Here is a 24,058-nt window from a genome sequence, read left to right on the forward strand (position 1 = left end):
ACAATTTAGTGTCTCCGAGATATGCAGAAAATGATCATGACGAGCCCTTGAGTACCTCCCCACCCCCATGCATTGTACACTCCTGTAATTCTGACATTATCCATCATAAAGTATAAGGCTCATCAACAATTCTTTAGACGCTGACAGCCATTTCCTTCTGAAAGAAGGTACAGCCTGACATTAAAGTTGTAATAGATGTGATTACAAGGATCAGCAATTAGGGAAATACGATATGTGGTTGTCTGGGAAGGCTGCAGTCACTGGAGGCGTACGTGATGGATTTATGAACCGTGTTTCTCTGCAGTCTGATTATCTCATACTTTAAGAGTTTCTATTTGACTTCTATTTAAAAACTATGTCATGTGTCTGTACACTGGTAGGGGCTCGGTCCCTCTGTGTGAAAACGTCTCAGGAAGAAAGCAAGTCTGTGTTTCAGGTTGTCTAAAAGTGCCTCTGAGTGGGCTGTGGGCAGGTAGAGAAACACATGCACTCCCACGGTCTGAAATCATACAGTACCTTCTGGGAGTGCCCAGGGCCTCCCGCAAAACTGGGCGACTTCATGGCCAGAATGCTCATGCCCTGTGGCAGACCCCACCCCAGGAGGCAGACGCACCAGCACCCCATCTCCTGGCCATGAGGGGCTGCCATCCCGGGCATCACGTCAGCACACAGTCGGCTCGGCACTTCCTGTTTCAGGGAAGTTGCTTCTAGGGCAGGAGGTGGCCAGGTGGCCGGTGGGTCTGTGGTGGCGCCACTTGGCCCTTCCTGCTCTCCCTGCATCCTCCTCCTGCCCTTTCTGGGCAGCCTCCAGCTGACTGCCCACCCCCCGCCCGGGATCACCCAAATCGCCTCATTTCAGAAGCGAGAGCAGGAAACATTTGCAACTAAAGAGAGATGCCATTTGTGAGCTTCTGACAACCTTGTCATTTACCAAGATGATCCTGAGCCAATAATTTAGGGACACATAAAATCTCACGACTTACCACACAAATAGTTCTACCGAGTGATATCTGCCTTTAAATGGAAAGGAAAATTAGCAGGTCATATCTGATGAGTGTTTCCATTTCTACATCTGACTGTGATTACTGCAGATTTTAATTGTCTGCTGGTTGATAACTAAAAGGTATGGTGACCCAAATGCCAACCTATCCTTTTACCCTGATGAGATAGGAGCTGCTTCTTAAACCTTAGTGCCTGATGACCACTATCCTAAATTGTATTTCCGAGGCTGAGATGTGTGCACTTGCTTTAAAAATCTCTCTCTATATGGTTTGCCAAACAGATGAACCATTTCAATTGATTTAACTGATAGGGCTTCTTTTATCCATTTTGTGGGCCTGACTAATTACAGTATAGGCCCACAGAAAGAAGGAAAGGTATTATTATTATTATTATTACTGGCCGCACCATGCGGCATGCTGGATCTTAGTTCCCCAACCAGGGCCAGGGATCGAACCTGTGCCCCCTGCATTGGGAGCATGGAGTCTTAAATCACTGGACTACCAGGGAAGTCCCCGGAAAGAAAGGTATTATTAACCAAAGCTCTATACACTTTAATTTAGCCATACTTTTCCTTCATTACTTACACTAAAGTAAACTAGTCGGTTGTTTCATTAGTGCTAATAGAACATATTTAGCTAAACTCTCACTAAGCATCTAAGAAGACGATCACTGATAGAGAAAAGAGACTTTATCCTCGTGCTATTCTGGAAAGAACCCTGCCCGGTCCCAGCCATGTCATCTTGGACAGCATTACAATTTGGCTAGGCAACTGAGCAAAAACAAGACACCTCCCAACTTGCCCTTCTACAAAATGGGCCCACACGAGTTATTTCAGACAAGTTTAAAGAAGAAGGATAGTAGAGAGCTTTGAAATCATTAAAACAGTGCTAAATTGACAGTAGTCAATTCAGCGACTAAAGGAACCAGGGCCAAGCATTCAGTTTTAGTAATTACATATCCTCTGGTGATCAGTGATAAAATATTTTTATGGGACTTTTTCCCCTATGGAATAACAGCTGGAGTACAGATATTTTTAAAAGAAGATAAACCTATGCTTTTCAAAAGGCATCTACCTGGATCTTCGTTTCCTAGAACTTTTTTGATGGCCGCAGCACGTCCGCCTAAGGACACTTGACCTCTTGATTGTCCATCGACTGCTGTGACAGTCCCGACATAGATTAGCCACATCTTTCAAAGCTTCCTTTCTGTGAGCTTCCTGTGCCGTGTAGAATAAATGAGGCACGTTTACTGATGACATTTAGGGTGACTCCCATAAAGTTCTCTCTACTCACAATGATTCTTTATTGTGTCAGGGATCAGGAGAATTCCCAGAATCCTATATTCCACTTCTTTAGTAAGTCACGCATTGAGTTCCAGGGGAGGAGAAAACCTCCCCACGAAAGACTGCTCTATTCACAAGGTCTGGCATTTAAAACGAACAAGCAACACTGAGATCCAGATGAAGCTGACAACAGTGAGAATGACGCAAGGTATGCAGGTGCCGTGCAGGTAATTCAGGGTTTGTCTTTGCAACCAAATTTGGATCGTATTAGATAAACAAGCCATTAGTACATTAGCCCAGTAGAAATAACTAAAAACAAATAAAGGTAAAATAAGAGGGAGGGCAATTGTATTTCACAGATTATCTGTCAGCTGTGGGAGGACAGCAGAAGAAATTGGGGAAAGAAAACAATCACTGCATTTTATATTCATTTGGAATTTTCAAAGAAGGGGATGCAATTCAGTATTTTCTCATTCTTCCTGTCCTTGACCTTGACACTATTTTTCTTTTGCACTTTTGTCGCTTTTTCCATTTGCATGACAGCCTTTGTTTTGTTTTCCTCTTGTATTTGACCTCATACTCCCACAATGGGATTAATTACAATCATGAAACTCTTTCGGGGCCCACTTTAATTTAGATACTTTTAATATAATAAGCATACGATGTATCCATATTTTTGGAACTTGGCAATTTTGGTTGAGAGTGCCCAGATTTTCCATTTGAAGTCCAAAATCCTTAGGCTGGGTGTTTCAGCTTCTTCTAGTTGATCCGATTCTGGTGGTGTCTATCAGGCAGTTGGGAGCCAGTGGAATTTGTTTTTCCTCCCATTTTTCCTAATGGGCAGGATGGTCACCTCAGATCACACGGTTTCTTGCTGGTTGTGTGGGAGGGTGTGAAGCAGCTTCCATCTCAGTGAAACATCTGCGCCAAGATGCTTTTCCGCTGGCTTTCCCCTGCTTTTCTAGCGTTTGACCATCGCAGTTTAAAGTGAGCTTGCTGATGGAGATGGTGTTGGTGATAGATCTGTTCCGTCTCCCCCACTCTACCCTGACACAGCCTCTGGGTCGGTCTAAGGCACTTGGGCAAGAAAATACTCAAAGGCATTTTTTTTTAATCGTGAAAAGCTGAAAATCATTCACAAAAATCGACATTACGGCTATTATTTACCAAGTGTCTGTGCCAGGCTCATAGGTTAAGCACCTAATTCTTGAAACAATCACACAAGAGAGGTACGATACCCATTTTTTAAAAACATCTTTATTGGAGTATAATTGCTTTACAATGGTGTGTTAGTTTCTGCTGTATAACAATGTGAATCAGCTATACGTATATGATACCCATTTTTTATGGAACTAAGGTTCAGAGGAGTAAGACCTTTGCCCAGGTGTACATGAGGTACATGAGCCACATGCAAATCTGTTTCCAAAGGCTGGCACCTCCTCTGCCTCCAGACGTGTGGAGTTTGGAACCAGAAGGTCTCATGACAGCTCTGGGAGAAGATGTCAGTTCTGGGTGCTCTCTGTACCCTGTGGAATGTTCCGTCCCAGTGTGGCTGCTCCAGAATGCAGCAGCAGTGACGATGCCAAAAGTGACAAGAGTTGCCACTTACCTAGCGTACCGTGTGCTCGGTACTGTGCTGAGTGCTTTCCGTGCCTTCTCATCAAATCCAACAGCTCTGAGACAGGTACTTACTATCTTCCCAACCTTATGCACTGAGGCATAGAGAGCTCAGAGCCTTATGGAGATCACACACAAACTGGGTATTCTCCTGGTGCTTTGGAGCTCCCTCTTCCCATTTCTTTTTAAGGAGGGAGAAATTGTGCTAACGTAGGTCTACACTTTTATTAGGAAAGATCTAACCCTTGGCTCAGAATTTCTCTTGGCTGAATCTTAAAGCATCCAGTGACAAGACTTTACCAAGGCGTAACTGTCTCCATCGGCTGCAGTCCAGCTGGAAGTAAACTGCAGAGAGGTGAGCTGTGCGCAAGGACGAGCCAGAGTGACGCAGCAGGCAGGGATGAGCCCCTGGGCTCTGGATCCGGAGCCAGGGTGCCGCAGTGTGATTCCTAGCCCTGCCACTTATTAACGATGCGCCTTTGGGCGAGTTACGTGTAACTGCCCAAATGGGAAAACTGCCAAATGGGAAAACAGTACCTACTTTATTGCGGTTGTTGTGAAGATTAAATGAGTTGATCTGAAGAGGCGCTATCTGGGACTTCCCTGGCGGTCCAGTGGTTAAGACTCCGTGCTTACAACGCAGGGGATACGGGTCTGATCCCTGGTCAGGGAACTAAGGTCCCACATTCCACGTGGCAAAAAAATAAAAATAAAAATAATAAAAAAATAAGGAGGCGCTGGGCTTCCCTGGTGGCGCAGTGGTTAAGAATCTGCCTGCCAATGCAGGGGATACCGGTTCGAACCCTGGTCCGGGAAGATCCCACATGCCGCGGAGCAACTGGGCCCGTGTACCACAACTACTGAGCCTGCGCTCTAGAGCCCACGCGCCACAACTACTGAAGCCCGCACGCCTAGAGCCCGTGCTCTGCAACAAGAGAAGCCACTGCAATGGGAGGCCCGCGCACCGCAACGAAGAGTAGCCCCCGCTCGCCACAACTGGAGAAAGCCCGCGTGCAGCAATGAAGACCCAATGCAACCAAAAATAAATAAATACATAAATTTATTAAAAAAAAATAATAAGGAGGTGCTATCCAATAGAACTTCCTGCAGTGGTAGAAATAGTCTCTTCTCTGCTGTCCAGTGAAGCTCATGGACACATGAGCCCTTGATGTGTAGCTGGTGTATATGAGAAAAGGAATTTTTCACTTTATTTATTTTGATTTGAATTAATTCAAATTTAAGTTGTCCCACGTGGCTAGGGGCGACCATATTGGGCGGCGCAGATTTAAAGCGTTTACAGCTGTGCCTAGAGCTACGCGCTGGCTGCTGTCGGTGCTCCGACACGGAGAGCCACCCCCAGGCGCTCCCTGGCTCGCAGCTACGCTGCTGTGGAGCCCGCGTGGCTGCTCTCTGCACTGCAAGAACGCTTCAACTGGACTTTATTCTAACTGTCACTATCGTCCTCCCATCCCATCTTGCGTCTTCATAGCATTTATCATTACCTAAAATGAGGTCATTTGTTGCTCTTTCTTACAGGACTAGAATGTAAGCTCCATGAGAAGAACAAGGGCTTTCTGTCTGTCCCCTGCTATGATACCAGCACCCAGGGAAGGCCTCCCTCTAGTAATCTGAGGTGGCCCTTTAAGAAAGCGTTCTCTCTAGTTGAGAATTAGTGGTAATCTCACCCAGTCTCTGGTCTGACACCCACCCCACCCCCCGCCCCGGCAATTACGTAGTGTATTTTGTATTAGTGACATGAGAGGACTTGGAAATACTTCTCTGACTGGCATGGGAATAAGGCAGAGGAGGAAGGAGAGCTAGTTCATGCATGCCTTTGGGAAGCTCGCAAATAAAAAGGCCAGAAAACTATCAAGCCATGTAAAAATGAAATACAGTTTAATTTCAGTGGGAGGGAAAGTGTGCACTTGTTCAGGACATTCTGCAGAGCCTGTGACACATGGGATCTCACTGGGTGCAGCTTATTTACACCTGGACAGTTATTCCTGTTAGGGGCCGACTGTGTGGGTTCCTGGTGCTGACATGGGCACCAAACCCAAGAGGTGGCTCTGCCAGAGTGAACTGGGCTGGCTTTGCGCTTTCTCAATTTTCAGTGGTGGCAGAAACTCAGAAATTCAGGAAACGCGCATGCCGAGCTCTGATGATGCTTTTCCTGGTCAGTGACAGAGAGAGAAAAAAGAGGACAATGCAGCGACTTTTCCATAAAGCTAACTTTATTCAATTCAAAGGACAAGTCTTTATTTTCATTTTAGAACCTCCCAATTAAAAAACGCACCGTTCCATGAATTCTACAAGCCTAGAAACCACTCGAGTCACCAAGAGGTTATGGTGATGGCCAGGAGTTTAACATCATCATTGATTTTGTTTTTTAATTTATCTTTTGGCGTTTACGAGGCACACTGCAACAGGCCCAACAACCAAGCTTCCTTTTACATATGCACCTCGAGGTTAAAGGTCAAGCCAGCATATGTTCTAAAGTGCTAGCTGTGTACTCAGTCCTATGCCTATAGCTTATTGGGGATATAAGACTCAGCCACCAAAGTGCAAAGAAAACAAAGTATAATTAAATCCTCCTGGGGATGCTCAGAAAGGAGCTAGGGGAAGGGTAACCCGTCAGAGCACCTGAAGCTCTTTCTCAATTACCTGCCTGCCTCTCTTACGAGGCTTTGTGAATCCCTGGCAGGTGGGGACCATGCCCCAGTCATTTTAGCGTTCCTGGTACCTTACACATTGCTGGGCACATGGAGGTGCCTAAGAAATGTCGAGTGGCTAAGGACTGCAGTGACCAAGATGGTCTGAAGAGGCTGGGGCTGGAGCTGATCCTTAAGGAAGGGCAGAGTTTACGCAGGAGGAGGTAAGTGAGAATGAAGTTTTGGAAGTCACAGTGAGACCATTACACTGTCTGACATGGAAAGAACATTCTGGGGAGTGGTGGAAAATAAAATCAGATAGAAAAGCGAGGACTGGATTTGAGTTGCTTATTAAAAGCCGCTCAGAACAGTTGAGATGGAAGAGAGAGGAAACGGGAAAAGTTGAGCTTTTACCCATTAGAGCCAAAGTTCTACCAGAGGAATTGAGTCTGGTGGGGATGATGCAGGGGGAGGGGAAGGGAAGGGAAGGGAAGGGAAGTGAAGGGAAGTGCATGCAGCAGCAACACAGCCTGAAGCTCCAGGAAATCAGCATAAACATAGTAAACAACAGAACTGCCTTGTACTGAGGGCTCACACGCCGGGAGCACCAAGCTACGCATGTTATAAGCACTCTGACGAGAAGTCCTCCTCCTACTTCACACATTAGCAAACAAGCTGAAAGGGTTAAAGGACTTCCTTAAAGTCTCAGCTAGCAAGTGGCTGGGTGGGGCTTCATCCCAAACCAGGCTGACTCCACCGCCACGCCCTTAGCCATGAACTCCACTGCTCTCCCCAGGTGAAGATGAAAGGCCTGCATGCCTTATGGAGCCAGAATATCCTTTGCTCCGTATTCTACTTGTTAAAACTCCTCTTCCGCTCTTTTCTGCTCCTTTCCCCATATTTCAAGTTTTAAGCTTCTCCAGTCTACTCTTTTTTGCTCAGTGCTAACCAGGAGAATTCCAGTGCTTATTCTTGATGCTTGTGAAAAAACATCTCAGAATAAGAGAGAATGTTTCTTCGCTCCTAAAGCTGCAGAAAAGCAGACACTATTCTGGGTTAAGAAGCTAGTTCTGTTAAAGAACCATAAACTTACTCTGCTATTCAGCGTGGAAACGTGTGTAAAGATATACACTTCTGTTTTATTATCAAACAAGTATTTTAAGACATTTCGACTTCAGAGATTATTGCTGACTCATTTAAAATGTAACTCAATTTCTAAAAGTTTGCTTTTCTAATTGGTTGCCTTACTTGATAATTTATCATCGTAGTAATATAATTTAAAGAGATATCCGGGCTTCCCTAGTGGCGCAGTGGTTAAGAGTCTGCCTGCCAATGCAGGGGACATGGGTTCGAGCCCTGGTCTGGGGGGATCCCACATGCCGCGGAGCGGCTGGGCCCGTGAGCCACAACTACTGAGCCTGCGCGTCTGGAGCCTGTGCTCCGCAATGGGAGAGGCCGCGACAGTGAGAGGCCCGCGCACCGCGATGAAGAGTGGCCCCCGCTCGCCGGAACTGGAGAAAGCCCTCGCACAGAAATGAAGACCCAACACAGCCAAAAATAAATAAATAAATAAATTTATAAAGAGATATCTGTTTTGAAGATACAGAATTTTTTAATTTTTAAATTTTTTAAAAAAATCTTTTATTATGAAAACACCTTTAATCCCCTCTTTTTTCTTACATCTTTATTGGAGAATAATTGCTTTACGGTGTTGTGTTAGTTTCTGCTGTATAACAAAGTGAATCAGCTATATGTACACATATATCCCCGTATCCCCTTCTGCTTGAGCCTCCCTGCTCTAGAAATTTTAGGGCTTCCTGGTTAGCGGAGAGGCTTGGGATTTCGCTCTTCATACAGGAGGTTGAATTAAGTGCAGACACTAACACATTCTTTATTCAGATGGAGTTTGAGTCTGCCCGTTCAGATCAACAACTGGTGTGACAACTCGGACGGCTACCAGCATGGGGAGGAGAGAGAGAGGAGGACAGGGGCTCCTTGCTGAGATAACTATCATCCAGCAGAGAGTGGCAAAGGTGACGCTCATCGGGTCTCGCTGAGGAGCTGGCCTGCTTCCGCAACCTGACTGACCTGCTTGGAATACCCTCCACGGAAGGTTTTCGTTTTCCTCAGAGAATCTACACAGTCACTGTTCTACAGCTGCTGCAAGATACAGTTGGTTATATTGGTCCCGAGAATACATGGAACTGGTGTGTGAATTTTATGACTTGAGACAAGTGTAGGCTGTCAGAACTTGAGGGGGGGCATCCCGCTGGTGAACCCCATTTGCGGGTCTGACCGAGTTAGGCAGTGGTGCCCCCGGGGAGACTGGAGGTCTGGAGACACTGTGGGTTGTCACAGCTGGGGAGGGGGCACATCTGGCAGCTGGTGGGTAGAGGCCAAGGGTGCTGCAAAACAGCCTACGACGCACAGGAGGGCCCTCACGATGCAGAATGGTCCTGCCCAATGTCTCAGCACTGGGTCAGAGTCAACCTAATCTGAGGCTGGCCTTTTTTGCCTTCTGACTTGAGGTTTACGCTGCTCTCCTTGGGTTTCCGGGATTGCTAGTAAACCGTGGGTGATGGAGTGCTCAGGAGGGACAGGTCCCAGCCACGTGCAGCCTCCTTCCTATAACAGAGGGCTCCTGACCTTGGAGGAAAGGCAACCATCAGTGAGAGTCTACCAGGTTGCCTGTTGGAGAGGGTTTCTTCTCCACATCTTCAACTCTTGGTGAGGCAGGTGTGCAGAAAGGCACCGCTTTACCGGCCTCACTGTCCTGGGTCAGGATATGTGAATCTCCTTTCTTTTGCTCAGAAGAAAAGGGGCTGTGGGTAAAATGTGTCTAAGAATATAATCATTTTCCTCCTGTTATCGGATGGTATGAGATGTTGCTTTTCCTCTGTGAATGCTTAAGTGAACTGAGAAATGGAGAGGGTGAATGTAAGAGGATTCTTAAACCCCCAAATAGGGACTCCAGATTTACGGTTAAAAAGCTGGATATTTCTGCAGACATTAAATGTATATATCGAAGTTGACCCAATATACACTTTCAACAGGAGTACTCTGATCTAAACAATCAGGGAACCTCTAGGAAATGATGATGTTTAAAGGCTGTAACATTTCTTGAATGCAAAGGAATTCCTGTTTTTAAGAGGACCACTAAATACTTGCATAAATCTTATGAGGCTTCTAAAGACTCCTAAGAAATTTATGAAATCATACCAAAACTCTTAATATTTTACATGTACTGACACTTTAAGAGTTCCAGGCTGGGAGAAATGAAAGTACAGGCTCCATGGCCACCCAGGAAACCCTGTTTATGAAAAAGGGCCATCATTTAAACTTTGTAATTTGCAGAAATATATTGGAGAAGTTAAAGAAATGTGTTGAGCTGGTAATTTAAAAAATGGTTTTCTGCTTGGAAAAGGTCACTTCCAAAGTGAAAACAATTACTCAGGTTATAAAATCCCAGTTTGGAAATAAGATACAGGTGCAAACTGAAAAGCTATTTATCTTCTTTAAAAAGCTTCTGTACTAAGAACAAGAAAGAAGGTATTCCAGTAGAACATGGAAGACACATGAAGAATTAAATTATTAAAATACTCTTGGGGCAAATCCTTTCGCATATTGTTTAGTGACTTTGGGGATGTAAATGAAGGTTCTGTTTCCCTCTGCCGGGGGGGGGGGGGGGGGCGGATATAAAGGATCACAGTTCACTCTTTCACTGAAGAAAACACCTTTCTCTGAGCCCCTCTGAGCAAGGCACCTCAGAGGTCATCTGGGAGACGGCAACGAATAAAACAGATGTGAACCCGGCCGCCACAGACCTGACAGGGGAGGGACAGACGATCCTACACATATCAATTCATACCAAGAAGTGGGATTTCTGCCAAAAGGCTACATTAAACTGAACTTCCTAAATTCCTTACCGACCATTATTTAAGAGTGGGCAAACCTAAACATGAGCATACAACTAAAATGAGCTATAACGTAAGAAACTGGTACCTTTATCATTTGCTTTTTAAAAATCTCAGACAATATTACATTGTGTTAGCCTATGAAACTACTTGCATTAGCTGAGTAATGTTTTAAGATGCCATACACTTCTCTGAAAAATTTTTAGTATCAACAACTGCATTAGTTAGTGTAAATTACATGTTATTTTCTAAAATCCCTAATTCTCTTTGGACTGATAGTGAGGTAGTTAGTTAATAATTTATATTTACCTGAAGACTTGTAAAGAGATTAAAATTCAAATAGGAAAAAACACACCTTATCACCTCACAATCTCTGTGAGTCATCTGCTAGGTATTTTTGAACACTTATTCTTAAAGCCCAAATTAAGAAGGTAAAATCAATCGATATATAATGGGCATCTGATATGTCTGATAACATTTTAAAACCACAATTTAAAATCTCTAAATAATATACTGTCATTTAAATATACTGTTTGGAACCATGTTATGTATGTGTGAATCGAGGTATATTTAAGTAAATCAGTAAAAACTTGTGTATAATTGAGGAGAAAAGACTAGTAGCTCACAGAAAAGAAAATTACTCTCTGGTATGCAAACTGTTGTCAACAAAGAAGGATCTGTATTCGTCTTGCCTCTGTATGGTCTGTCCAAAGGCAAGACATATTGCCCCCAGTGCAAAATGTGATCCTGCTTTTCCTTCTTACTCTTTTTTTCTGACTCTCGTTCTGACTGTGGTCAACTGTGAAAACAGCGAGAGCGCCTCACTTGGGGAGGAACTCACGTTTCTAATGGTCCTCGTGTTACCCTACGTTGGGGCCATTTTAGAAACATTCTCCCTTTGATGAATACCATGGTGAAGGCTATCTTTGACGAGGCATCCTTTCCAGACTGACCAGTCCCTTCTGGCAGCTCTTATCCATGCTGTACTTGTCCCAGATCAGGTCCTCCATGGTACAAGGTCCTTTGGAGGCTGGCAGGGAGTCCTTGTAACCAGACATTTTGGCATTCCCCAGACAGCACCTTAGTAGCTCCAAAGGATTTAATTTCCTCATCTCGTTCCTGTGCCCATGGCCTTGTACATGCACATGTAAGGGGATGCTAGGGATAATTGGACAGGAGTGGGACGCTCCAGTTTCCCCAGTGTAGTTCAACAGCATTGTATGAGCTACATTATTTGTCAGGCTCACATCAGGGAGGCATGCAGACAAAGAGAGCAGCTTAGCTATCCCCTTTGGGGGGGTGGCATTTGTAAATATATTCAAATTTGTCTTATTCAAACAGGGAGATGATTTTCATGTGACCATTTAGTAATCTCGCCAGATGTAGAAGATACCTATGTACCAAGGCTGACAAATGACCATCAAAAAGACTCCTGAAATATTTTATTTCTGGATTTGGCACATTAAATGTGTCTACTTATAATTGGAGTCCACAATTTACAGGTCAGATTGTAAATAAAGCTGTAAGGTCCTACGCATTTGCTATATCATGCAGAATCAGAAGAGGAGGTTAAATGTCAAGACGAAATTGTGAAAAATAACCTGGCAGGATTATGCAAAAACTGGACGGAAGCAGCCAGATGCCCTACCTATACATTGTGAACACGAGAGCTTTAACAAACAAAAAACTGGGACCTTCATCTAAAAAACTGAGTAGGCTTATGAGACTTCTAAAGGCAGACTTTTAATGTGCTAGATGAAGCTGTGCTCTATCACTGGGCAGCACTGATAAAGGGTGTCGACGCATTGCATGCACAGGCGCAAGAAGCCTGGGTGACGAGGTTCACATTAGGGTTCAACAGTCTGCGCTGTCACGTCAACCTTCCTGCAGGGATTTACAGTTCTGTGGGCGACCAATACTAATGTACCAAAGCCTCACAGCATCTCTGGTAGGGAGACACTGGCCTCAACTGCTTAACAACTTCTAACTTCACTCGGTTTTCCTCTAAGGCTCAGAGATGGATAATCTGCTTCCCACTTGAGTTTCAGACTTGTGATGATAAGCTGTCCAGGAAGGTCCAGTCCCGGTGGCCCCCGAGCCTAAGTGGGAAGGCACTCTTCTCCACCCGCAGCCTGCTGCGGGGGAGAAGTCAATGCACCTTTCCAGACTCAGTCAATGATCATCCTAAACTGCTCTGAGTTCCATCCTACAACTGTGGATGAGACACGAGAACACCTCCTAACTGTCTCCAAGAAGGTCTCACCTCTGGCCATATTTGTTCCAACTTAGATTTTTATTTTGTCTTCCCCCCAAAACTCTGCCTTTGTCCTCAAACAATGAAGTTGGGCTTTGCTCATCTCTGAACCAGGTCCTAATACCACAGCCTTACTATACTGAGAACACTGCTTCTGTCAAAGACTGACTCCAGCACTTTCTTGATGGGAACTAATTCCTCACTTGAAACCCATCACACAATGCAGAGGCTGAGAAGGATGACACAGCCTTTCTCTCTGTCATCAAAGACTATGTCCCCGCCTCCCCTGACCCGGTGCAATAGGGCATGTCTGTGAGCAAGTATCTCAGTGGCTGAAAGCTGCTGCTCTGTTCCACCAAGATTTTCTTGTCTGGTCACCAGGACTTAACCAAAAGATAAAGATGACTCACTATCAAAGACAAGGATTGACCCCTCCTTGGAAAGAATAGGCCCTACCTAATAACCTCTGCTATGTACTTATCTATGGGAACAGAAAATTAAAAAACAACAAAGCCTTTCTTCATCTTTCTTGTCAACGTGCAAGACATATTTCTAAAAACTGGATCTGCTCCCAAATGCCACAGCACTGAGGGAAAAATAATACCAGTGCCCTTTACCTGAGTTGACACTTGTGACAGTTGGAGAGACAGGGGCAAAAAGAAAGCCTCCTTCAATGTCTGGAGTATGGCAGGAATCTAACCTCCTACACTTGATCATCGTAAAAAATTTAGATAGAAACCATTAGAAAAATATGGCGGTCCCTGGATTATTAAGCCACGACAGTGATGGAACTGTACCTTGGGGAGCTAATGTTTTCACACTGACGTTGCACCAAAGATGGCCCTATAAGAGTATGGTGCCACTCATTTCTAGGTGGAATATGTAACTTTAAGAAAAACAGTACTGTAATAATACTGGGAAATATAATTTATACGTGGCAGCAATGTGTGAGCAATGTCACATAAGAAATGCCTCATAGGGACTTCCCTGGTGGTCCAGTGGGTAAGACTCTGCACTCCCAATGCAGGGGGCCTGGGTTCGATTCCTGGTTGGGGAACTAGATACCGTATGCTGCAACTAAGAAGCCTGCATGCCACAACTAAGACGTCTGCATGCCACAACTAAAGATCTCGCGTGCCAGCAACTAAGACCCAGTGCAGTCTAAATAAATAAATAATTAATTAAAAAAATTATTTTAAAAAATGTCTCATAAACCCTCTCACCTACATGGTAAATAACAGGGGTCCAGGGTGCATTTAGAAGTAGGGTGGGAAGGAAATCTCAAGAGCAAAGGATAATGGATCCTATACTATCTAAATGTAACATATTAAGTGTTGTCAAAGAGGCAACAAAGAGAAACATTGTAGCAGCAGAGTATCACATGCCTAGAATTCCATTTATTAAAAGTGTTCTTCTTTTTTCTCTCCTTTATTGTAAACTTTAAGCATCTCCGGCTTATTCTTTTGTGCTAGCGGATGGAATTTCACTGCTCAATCCTGAGAATCTGGCTAGGAGAAAGAATCTTGAAAAGAGGAGAACACTTATTCCCTCTTCCCTTACAGCTCCAGAGGAGTAGAGACTTCTTGCTTCAAACAGTTATTTCTGATAAAGTGGTAAACCGGGATAATCACAAAAGTATTCATTTCAGTCTGCTCCCCAGTGTGGAAACTCACATAAAAACATAAACTCCTGTTTTCTGATTAACAAAGAAGTCTTTTAAGACATCTGTGAGACGCCTTCACAGAGCATGGTGAGGACCTGTAAAATATAACCTTTCACTTCTAAAAAGGCCACTTTCTAACTGGTTGCCTTACTTGATAATTTGTTGTTCTGCTCATATTTAAAGTAGCATCTGTGATTATTTTTTCCCTGAAGGAATAATAAATACTTGTAAGATTTCCTTACTTTATTTTTTGGTTTACCAGAAGAACTTGGTATTCTTCTCTTTTCCTTTCGTGCATAAAGTATAAATAAATGATGCATCTCTGGTTCAAACAAAATTTTTAAATCTTTGTCTTATTTAAATTATCACACCCAAATTCAGCTGGTGGATAAGAGCCACAAAAGTATGGGACAAACTCATCTGCTAAAGAACAAAAGGGAGGAACTATGTTTTAAAGGTTTTTTAAAATTAATTACACGTATATATTAATTCAGAACTGTTTTTTCGCCCCTCTAACTTCTTCCTAAATTGGAGAGGTCAGAATCTGGTTTAACTCAACTGGCCTCGTTACCATCATGTTCCACTTAAATCCTTGTGCAGACAGCATTTATTGGGTTCTCTGCTGTTTACAGGAAGCTCTGCTCTGCTCCTGGGCCACAGACAAAGAGTCCTATCCCCACTGATCCACTTAATACATGTATTGTGATTGACAGTCAATAGCCTAATCTTTGTTATAACAGATAGAGCATCATTCTTGTGGTTGATAAATTATCATTCCCAGACTTCACTTAGTACAAATGGGACACGTCTTTTTCTTCTTCAAACACAAAACTCCAATCCACCTAATCTTTTCGGTCCACTGTAATGCTGCTTCTCCTCAGCTGTGTTTTACCTGCCAACATGCATTTAAAAATGAGGTAGACAAACTGAAAAAAGTCCAATGCAACTTACTGTTAGTGGATATGAATGGACTTCTTGCTGTGAAATTTGAGTCATGTTTGAGCAATGAAATAAACAGAAACTAAAATGCACAGCAAGCAAAAGAATCAGCCCTTAATCAGTATCTTTCAAAAAATAATTTCAGCTAAGAAAAAAATCTATTCACCTGCACAACCTGCTGACTCTCAAAAGAATGACTGACATCATTCCATTTTTAAAAAAGAGCTTAAAAAAAGACTCCTCTGCTTGCCTTCATAGAAAAGGGTAATTTTCTTCTTGATTAAATGTTTATTACAGAATATAAAAGCCAAAAGAAGAAATACAAATCAGCGTAATTAAGAAGAGTCTTTTAAAATAAAACACTGAACGTGAGGGTGCTTTATTACCTGTAAAGCCCCACACAAATGCAAAGTAGGATTAGAATCACCTCTGATATCAGGGTGGCCTCTACCCCAGTAAAAGTCTTCCTAGGGTTGAAGTAGGTGTCTGGGATGTTGTCATGCCCACCACTGCCGAAGCCAGAGTAAGAAATAAAAAAGAACCACAATGCCCTCCAATCCAGTTGCCACTGGAGTCCCTCAGCGCCCCCCTCACGAGGCCTCTCCCACGCTGGTGTGATACCTCCTAGTAGCCATTCCTGCCCAGCGGGGGACCAGCTTATCTGGAAACTCTGCAGGGAAAGAGCAGCCCCTTTTGTCACTGGAGGTTCTAATCATAAGCAACTTGTGCTTTTATGTCAAAGTGAAGTCTGTCTTCCTATAAGTACTACTTGTCTTCTTTGAAACTTGGGGAAATATAAAATCCCTTTGCTGCATGACAGACCCTGAATACTTGAAGACAATTAGGACACACTCACTTCCCTACCCAACCTTTCTGCAGGTTTAAATGTCAAAGCTGGCGATGTGAAAATGGTGTCACTAAGCTAGCACCTACCTAACTAGTCTGGAACGTCAATCTGAGTCAAACATTTATTGCACCCTTGGTGTGTGAAGCATATAAAGGCGCCTAGTTTCTGCCCTTTAAGGATACCCAATCCAGTAGCTACAACTAATCTTAGTTAATAAACATAGTGTGCCCAGTATATCTTAAGAACTTTTTATGGCTGACCTTGTTCCAGATAAAAGAAAAAAGGCTCATGTCTTTTCTTGCCAGAAATATAAGAAAATTATAAATATAATATAAAATAAGTATTTCTTAAAAGCCTCAACACTGTTAACATCAGTATTGCTGCAAATGCACTCCATCAATTAAGTAATGATGATGTTAAAATGAATTTATGCAACGAATGACAGATGAAAGAGTTAAGCGCCCACATGAGTGATTTTCTGTCGTAAGTAAAAGGATTCATTTTCTAAAAAAAAGAATTAACAATAAAAATATCTAATTTCCAAGAAACCTGTTTGTTAGACTGTTGTATTTACATGTGCTACAGTAAAAATCTGATACACACAAATTACTGTCTGGTACTTTCGATTTTAAATATACCTAAACTGAATTTACTGAGTAATTATAACATGATGCAGAAGAGCAATAAAACTATTTTATTTTAAGGTTTTCCAATAGTGTGTATGTATACGTAAACACATGTGTATATACACATAAACATACCACAAGCTTTAAAACCTTCTCCAAAAATATTTCACATAAGATGAACATTTAGCCAAAAGAAATAAATTCAGAACATCTTTGGAGGTAAAAGTCACTTTAAATGTTAGCATTCTTTTCCTTACAATTCAACGGCAAGAAAATGCAAGGGAATTCTTGACGGTGCAAAACAAAACAAAACTCATTTAATAAAACAATAACAATGCTCTTTAAATAAACGTCAAACTTAAAAGTATTAAAACGTCAATTCTAGCTTTAACACTCTTACAGGTAGGTTTCTGGAAATGTGTAATATATTACCGTATGACAGCCTGGCAGCTTGTATTTTGTTATAAGACCGATTACTGCAACCTAAATTACACAGCACGATCATACTTCCTCTCAGGCCACTTCATTTGCATAATTGGAATAGATCATACGGCTCAATATCAAAGCTTGAAATTAATACAGGTCAGCATGAAAACGTAAGTTAGATAAACTAGACTAACTCGCTGTAGCAGACGGCAGCTCTGTCGCCAAGCCTGGAGCTCTGCTGCATATTTGCATTATGCTCAGTTTCATGAATCACAAGCAAATCGTTATCTAGGGTAAACTAAAGCCCATATCAAAGCTTTAGAGAAGGGCTGTAAAGATAGAGTACTTACGTAAAGGGTTATCAGGACAGAAGACAATGCAACTTATCTGGGAGGGTCTCTAACGTCCACGGGGTGGTAAAACGCATTTAAATAGGCGATGTGGATTCAGACGGCCTCCTCCCCACAGCATCCCAGACAAAGCAGGGCCAGGCCCTCGGGCGCTCCTGGTGCACCTGCAATGCGGATCCCTCACGCTACAATCCCACCCCGGGGCTGGCAGGAGCGGCCCCTGGGCTGCCCTCTCCTCCCCCTTCGGATTGGCTTGGGTGCGCGGTGGGGACGGACTGCAGCCTCGACTGGAGCCCTGGCAAGGGCATCCTCCTCCCCATAACGGGCTGGAAGACCCTGCAGGCAGCCGGCGCGGGGGTCGCTGCGCCTCACTTTTGCCCTCCTTTCCACCTCTTGGTTTTTCCCCCCGAGATGTCTCCGCAAGGGGACACCCTTCCTCAACCCGTGGGTCGGGAGGACCCCTCCCCCTGCAGTGAGGGCTTTAAAAATTATCTAAATGAGTTTCTGCCGCGACAGGTGCCTCCGCCCCCCCCCCCGTCAGCGCCCGCAGAGCCTCCCTGCAGGTACCGCCAGGTGAGCGGGGCTGGACTCGGTCACACCTCGGGCCCCGCCTCACCTGCGGGCGCGGCCGTCGCGGTCCTTCAGGCGGCTCCCCCACTCGGCGCGGTCCTCCGGGCGGGCGGCAGCGGGGGCCGGCGGTCCATGGGCGGGGCGGCGGGCGGGGCTGGCTCCCGGCTCCGGCCCTGCCCCGGCCCGGCCGCCGAGGGAGGTCAGTGGGCACCGCCCGCCGAGCGCATCTCGCCGGCTCCCACCCGAGCGCTCGCCGCGGTGCACGCTGGGAGCGGGGGCCGGGGCGGCGAGGCCTGTCCGCGCTGACCGGGAGGGCGGCCGAGGCGCCGGCGCGGCGGCGGGTCTGTGTCTGCGGGGAGGGGCGAGGGAGGCCGATCGATACTCACTTCCTGGGGAGGGGGCGACGCCCCCCTCCCGCAGCTGTGCGGGGTTGGGGAACGGACCGAGGGGAAGGGAGGGTCTGGCCGGTGGGACGCAGGCGCAAAGCTCAGGTGCGGCCGCACTGCGGTTGCCCGGGGTAACGCGGGCCCGGGTGGGGCGCGGGGGAGGAGGAGCGAGGCGGGCGAGCGGGAGCGCGCGCGCGCTGGGCGGTGGGGGTTGGGGGGTACCCGGGACCAGCCTGGGATTGGGGGGAGGGCACGCGCGGGCGGCCGACGGGGGCGGGGGCAGGGGAGGGGGGAAGGGGGAGCGGGCCGGGCGGCGCGCATGCGTGCGGCCCCCGCTCCCCTGGGGCTCGCTGGCCTCGTGCGTGCGCACGCGCGCTGTCCCCCGGAGGCGTCTGGGTGTGCGGAGCGCGCGCGCGCGGCTTGGAGGCGCACCTGTGAGGTGTCCCTTGAGGAGAGGGAGGGTGGGTGCGCGGAGTCCGCGGCCTGGGGCGCTTCAACCCCTCACTTGGAGTGAGTTGTGGGGCGGCCGGGCTGCAGTCTCTTTATTTCTTCTCTGAATCAAGGCGGGGGCGGGGGGCGGGGGCCGGGGAGTGGGCTCGGGGTCGGAAGAAGGATGAGTGGATTAAAGAAAAGAAAAACAGCCCATCACTTAGGATGGGCCTCGAGCCGGGGCGGGTGCCCGGGCATCGGTGGGAAAGGTCAGAGCAGCTCCGCGCAGCCGGGCGGCCTGGCGGCCACCGGGCCGGCCCCGGGGAGGGCAGCCTGGCCTTTGGCCTCGGCGAGCCGGCGTGGGCCCGCAGTGCCAGGGAGCGGGGAGCGGGGGTTACAGATGGCGGCAGGGTGCGCGGCGGCGGAGGTGCAGCGGCAGGGGCGAGGCCGGGCGGAGGCCCCGCGGGAGCCGGACTCCCGAGCCGGGCTCCATTGTTGTTGGAGCCGAGGGAAGGGGGGAGCAAAACAGCTTTAGAAACCCGTGAAGCCGCGCCTTGGAGCCTTTCCAGGCGGGTCCGCGGAGAGGCGGTAATGGCCGCGCCGTGGGATCCGGGAGCCAGGCTGTGCCGCGGAGAAGCTTGGCTGCATGATGTGATGTTGTGTTTTTTTTAGAGCGCCTCGCGTCCCAGCAGAGCCAGCCGAGCATCCTACTCAGGTGATGAGGAACGCTCCCGGCACCCAGCGCAGATCGCCGCTGCCGCTGGACGCCTCCATTGTTTGACCATAACAAGGGCCGGATTCTCACCCAGGTAAACTGGATGGCAGCGCCGTCGAGCTCCCTCTCACCTCCCACATCCAAAGGAACCTCCTCTCCTCTTTCAGGACTTTACTCCAGTTTTCTCCCTGTGCCCTGCTTCTGATTAACTCAACATATCCACCTCCCAGACATTTCCCCATCTGGCTTAATCTTCCCGCATCTCTCTGCCAAGTCACCTCTCATTTCCCTCAAAACTCAGCTCCTTTGTGAAACCTTCCTTGCCGAACTCTAGCAACTAAATCTCTCTAGGAGGAGCCTATTCCGGACTTTTCTAGTTGATAGTTTATTGGTTGTCTTATTGCAACAAAGGAGACTAGATGTTTTTTAAACATTCTGAGCTATTGTTTTTTTTTTTTTAAAGGAACGTGTTGTGATAGTTTATTGTTTTAAAAGGATCGAACTGTTTTTGTTTCTATAGTTTGTCCTTTTTTTTGGGGGGGGGCCCTACTTCCTTGATAGGATGCACAGCTTTTTAGAACAGAAAAATGACCTTCTTGTTCAACCCCCAGGTTAATTTAAATTTTAAAAATTAGTTTTAAATTAGCAAAGTAAAGCATTTTCTTTGTAAAAATTAAAACATCACAGAGATGGGCTAAAGTCTTTGACGACAAACCTCTGTCCCCAGAGATAACAGCTATTATGTTTGGTGTGTATCTTTCTAGGTCTTTAAAAATGTGTTTACGATCTACAAGATGTGTGTACTTGTATTATCTTTGACTGTTTTAACCAGTACAAGCGTACTCTAGCTTTCAGTTTTAGCGTATGATGCATTCACTCATCCTGCAGAACTGCTGCATCACGTTCCATAGTTTGAGCACACCATAGTTTATTTAGCCATTTCCTGGATTGATGGCAATTGATGTTTTAACTTTATACTTAAACGGCTTTTTTGGTTGTGGTTCTCTAGTGAAATGAAATTTTAGTGAAGGGAGCACAAATCTACACTAATTACAGAGCCTAAGCTTTTATGATGGAAGTTCTCTTTGGTTCAGAAATTTACATGTGGGAGCCTCCACCCCTCCTCCCGTTGTAATTGTGACTCTACTACTTTCAAGTCCTGTGACCTTGGGGAGGACATTTAATTACTCTAAGCCTCAGTTTTCTTTTCTACAAATGGTGATAATACCTGCTCTATCTGTTCCACCAAGTTCAGTCATATGATGTATGTGAAAGTCTTCGTAGAGTGTAAAGTGGTGTATAATGTTGATTTTATTGGCCTTTGTGATCTGAAGGAATTTTTAATTTACAATATAATTTATATTTTCTTTTTTGACCAGGTGTGTATATTACAGAATACTACAGATAGCCAACTTTGAATGCTGTTTAATTTCTGAGTTTGCTATATTTTTACCAAGTACTGTTAATACATTAGACTTCTGAAAGAGTATTTTACAAAGCACATTTTTCATAGTGCTCTACATACCTTAAAAAATAAGGCCTAAAAATTAGTTGCCTGTGAATAAAGTATCAGCAACTTGAACACTACGTAAAACTCTCATAATATGTAAACAGAACTTACTTCCTAGTGATGTAAATTTGTGTATGTGTTTTTCTGAAGCAGCAGCAGATTCAGGTTAGTTTTTATGTCCTTTGAGTAGAATGGATTCTTACGGAGTTTGCAGGCAGTATCAGAGTTTTAACAGTAAATATTTATTGAATAATGTGATGGGTATTGTTTTAAGATGTAAGAGATACCATTAGGGGCTTTGTAGGTGTTTTTCTTTCATTCATATATGCATGAATGTCTGTAGTGTGGCCAGCAAAATCAACTTGACCCTGTTCTCTTGTAATTGATCTATGGGGGGGAGAGGAGATCAGAAATTAAACACAATCACGCAGCTGCATGTAAAATCATAAACTGGTATCTGCTATGAAAGTGAAGTAGCATTGGCTATGAGAGAGTATAAAAAGGGGACCAAAGTTTAGATTGCAGAAAGAGGGCCCAGGAAAGACTTTTTTGCAAAAATAAGATTTGAGCTGAGATCTGAAGGGTGAGTAGGCGTCAGTGTAGAATGAGATGGGGGATAATTTTCCAGGCAGGGGAACAGCCTGTAGGAAGGCCCAGAAGGGGGGAAGCATTGCCCATTCCGGGAACTGAAAGAATGACGTGTGGATAGATTATGGTGGATGAGGGGAAAGTGTGGCTAGGCAGGGGCCAGATCGTGTAGGGTCTTGTAGGGCAGGTTAAGGATGTTTTATTTCACCCTGAGTGAAATGGGAAACCATTACAAGGGTTCGGTTTTAAGTAGGGGAGTGACATAATCAGATTTGCATGTTTAAACAACTACTCCAGCAGCTGCGTGCAGAATGTAGGGGTGGAGAGTCGAAGTGGGGGAGACCAGGTAGGCCATTTCAGAGGCCTTTCTAGAAGAGAGGTGGTCTTTCCCTTCCAGTTCACCTTGACTTCGAACTACCAGCTAAACTAAGGTCAAGATAGGTATTTGATTTTAAAAATAAATAATTGATTTTAAAAATAAATAATTCTTTATTTCTACAAAGTAGGCATAAAAATGCACTTTTTTTATGCGAAAGGCACACATATGTTAAACTAATTATTCATACTACGCTTAACAGAAAAGTATCAAGAGTCAAATTAAAATTTGGGATATTTAACATGTTTTTGGTAAGTTTTGTCAAAGCAGGAATACATGAAATAAGACTGAGGTGAGGCTCTAAAATGAAAAGAAGGGAAATACTTGTAGATGCTATTGGCTTAAAAAAATGAGAATAATAGAAAAAACATTAGACAAAAAAATCGAGAACGTGACTGGGCACACACTGTGTATATAAAATTCATAGCTTTCTGAATACTAAAAATAACCTGGCAGAAACTAAGCGGAAAAACAACCAAAACAGCAGGCTCTGTTCACAATGCAACAAAAAACAAGAAACAGGTAAGCACAGCCTCATCGAGACAAGTGCGGTCTGCCTGAAGGAGACCAGAAAATATCCTGAAAGATAAGACAGAATGTCTTAAACAGAAGGACAGGCCGTATTCCTGGATGTGATGTTTAAACGTTATAGAGATGCCCTTTTTTGGGTGAACTGGACAGAATAGTGAGTAATGAGGTGGGACAAACCCTATCGGATTGTTTAAACATATTGTAGAATCATGTTTGTTCTGTACAGGTCACTGGAACCTATTCAGCACCCCAGAGATAAACTGTATATGGGAATGTAATAAATGACAAACCATCATGAATGCCCTTCAAATCAGGAAGAAGATATGGAAGTAAATATTAAACATCTGGAAAAAGGAGTTATGCACGCTGAGGTGGACAGAGCACAGGCTTTGCAGTCAGACAGACTTGAACTGGATTATTTTAAGTGAGGAAAATAATACCCACCGTGCAGCTGTTGTGACAGAGAGAGATACAGGTCTTCGCACCTATGGGGCCCTCAAATCTGTTGCTAGTTAAAATCAATGTATTAGACTATGTACACATTTAAACCTTCTTTAAGAAGAAAGAGAAAACAAAACCCTAGGATCAAAAACTAAACCACAAAGTAGGAAAATACTTATGACAAATATAAGTGAAGAGTTAATATCTTCAACCTTCAAAGAACTCACACAAATCAATGAGGAAAATCATGAAAATCCACACGTTGCAGGATGTGGATAGATAGTTCACTGGATAGAAATATATTTTGTTCAACATTTGGAAAGATGTGTAATCTCACTCATAATCAAATAATTGGTAATTACTCCTATAGAAAAGTAAAATTCTATTCTCAGTAGCCACAAAACCAGAAAACATTTAAGAGTAAAACACAAATGTACAAGAGCTTTATGAAAAAAGTAAAAACCTTTACCTGAAGAATTTAAAAGCTAACCTAAATAAATGGGCAGACATTACATGTTTCCGGAAGGGACGGCATCTTTGTAAAGATTGCAATACTCTACATATTAAACTGTAACTTCAGTGTTATTCCAGTTGAAATCCCAGTGAGACTTACTTTTGGACACTTGATAAATTGCTTCTAAAATTTGTCCAGAGGACTAAATGTGCTAGAGTGGCCAAGAAATTGTTCAAGCGGAAAAATAGTGATGAGCGATTTGCTATGCCAGATATCAAAACATACTGTAATGGTACAGTAATGTAAATGGTGAGCACAAGAATAGACAAGTTGGTACATGGAACAAAGTAGAATCCAGTAACAGACCCATATATATATATATAGGAATTTATTATATAAAAAAGTTGGTATTTTGAAACAGTTGGGCAGTGGTTGTTTGATGCATTGTACAGGGAAAAATGACGATTTGGAAAGAAAGATTCTACTTCCC

General features: G+C 44.6%; 2 protein-coding genes across 5 annotated transcripts in view; one reads left to right on the forward strand and one right to left on the reverse strand.

The window, feature by feature from the left end:
* CCDC92 (coiled-coil domain containing 92) overlaps window positions 1-18,323 on the reverse strand; it is a 30,447-nt gene extending 12,124 nt beyond the window's left edge. For 2 of the 4 annotated variants that reach the window (XM_082418336.1, XM_082418334.1), the window contains exons 1-2: window positions 18,185-18,322; window positions 17,569-17,732 (exon numbers count right to left, since the gene is read on the reverse strand). The gene's annotated coding sequence lies outside the window, so the exon portion shown is untranslated. Of the gene's footprint in view, window positions 1-17,568; window positions 17,733-18,184 lie in introns of all 4 variants that reach the window. The other 2 variants (XM_082418337.1, XM_082418335.1) reach the window with 2 other exon arrangements.
* Window positions 17,980-24,058, forward strand: part of LOC309639630 (uncharacterized protein) — a gene marked incomplete at its 5' end in the record, with an annotated part of 35,746 nt that continues 29,667 nt past the window's right edge. Inside the window, 3 exons of the mRNA XM_082417041.1 lie at window positions 17,980-18,040; window positions 18,147-18,337; window positions 19,626-19,762. Coding sequence (XP_082273167.1) covers window positions 17,980-18,040; window positions 18,147-18,337; window positions 19,626-19,762 — 389 coding nt within the window. The remainder of the gene's footprint in view (window positions 18,041-18,146; window positions 18,338-19,625; window positions 19,763-24,058) is intronic.

Source organism: Balaenoptera physalus, assembly GCF_965194825.1.
Source record: "Balaenoptera physalus genome assembly, chromosome: 12".
NCBI lineage: Eukaryota > Metazoa > Chordata > Mammalia > Artiodactyla > Balaenopteridae > Balaenoptera > Balaenoptera physalus.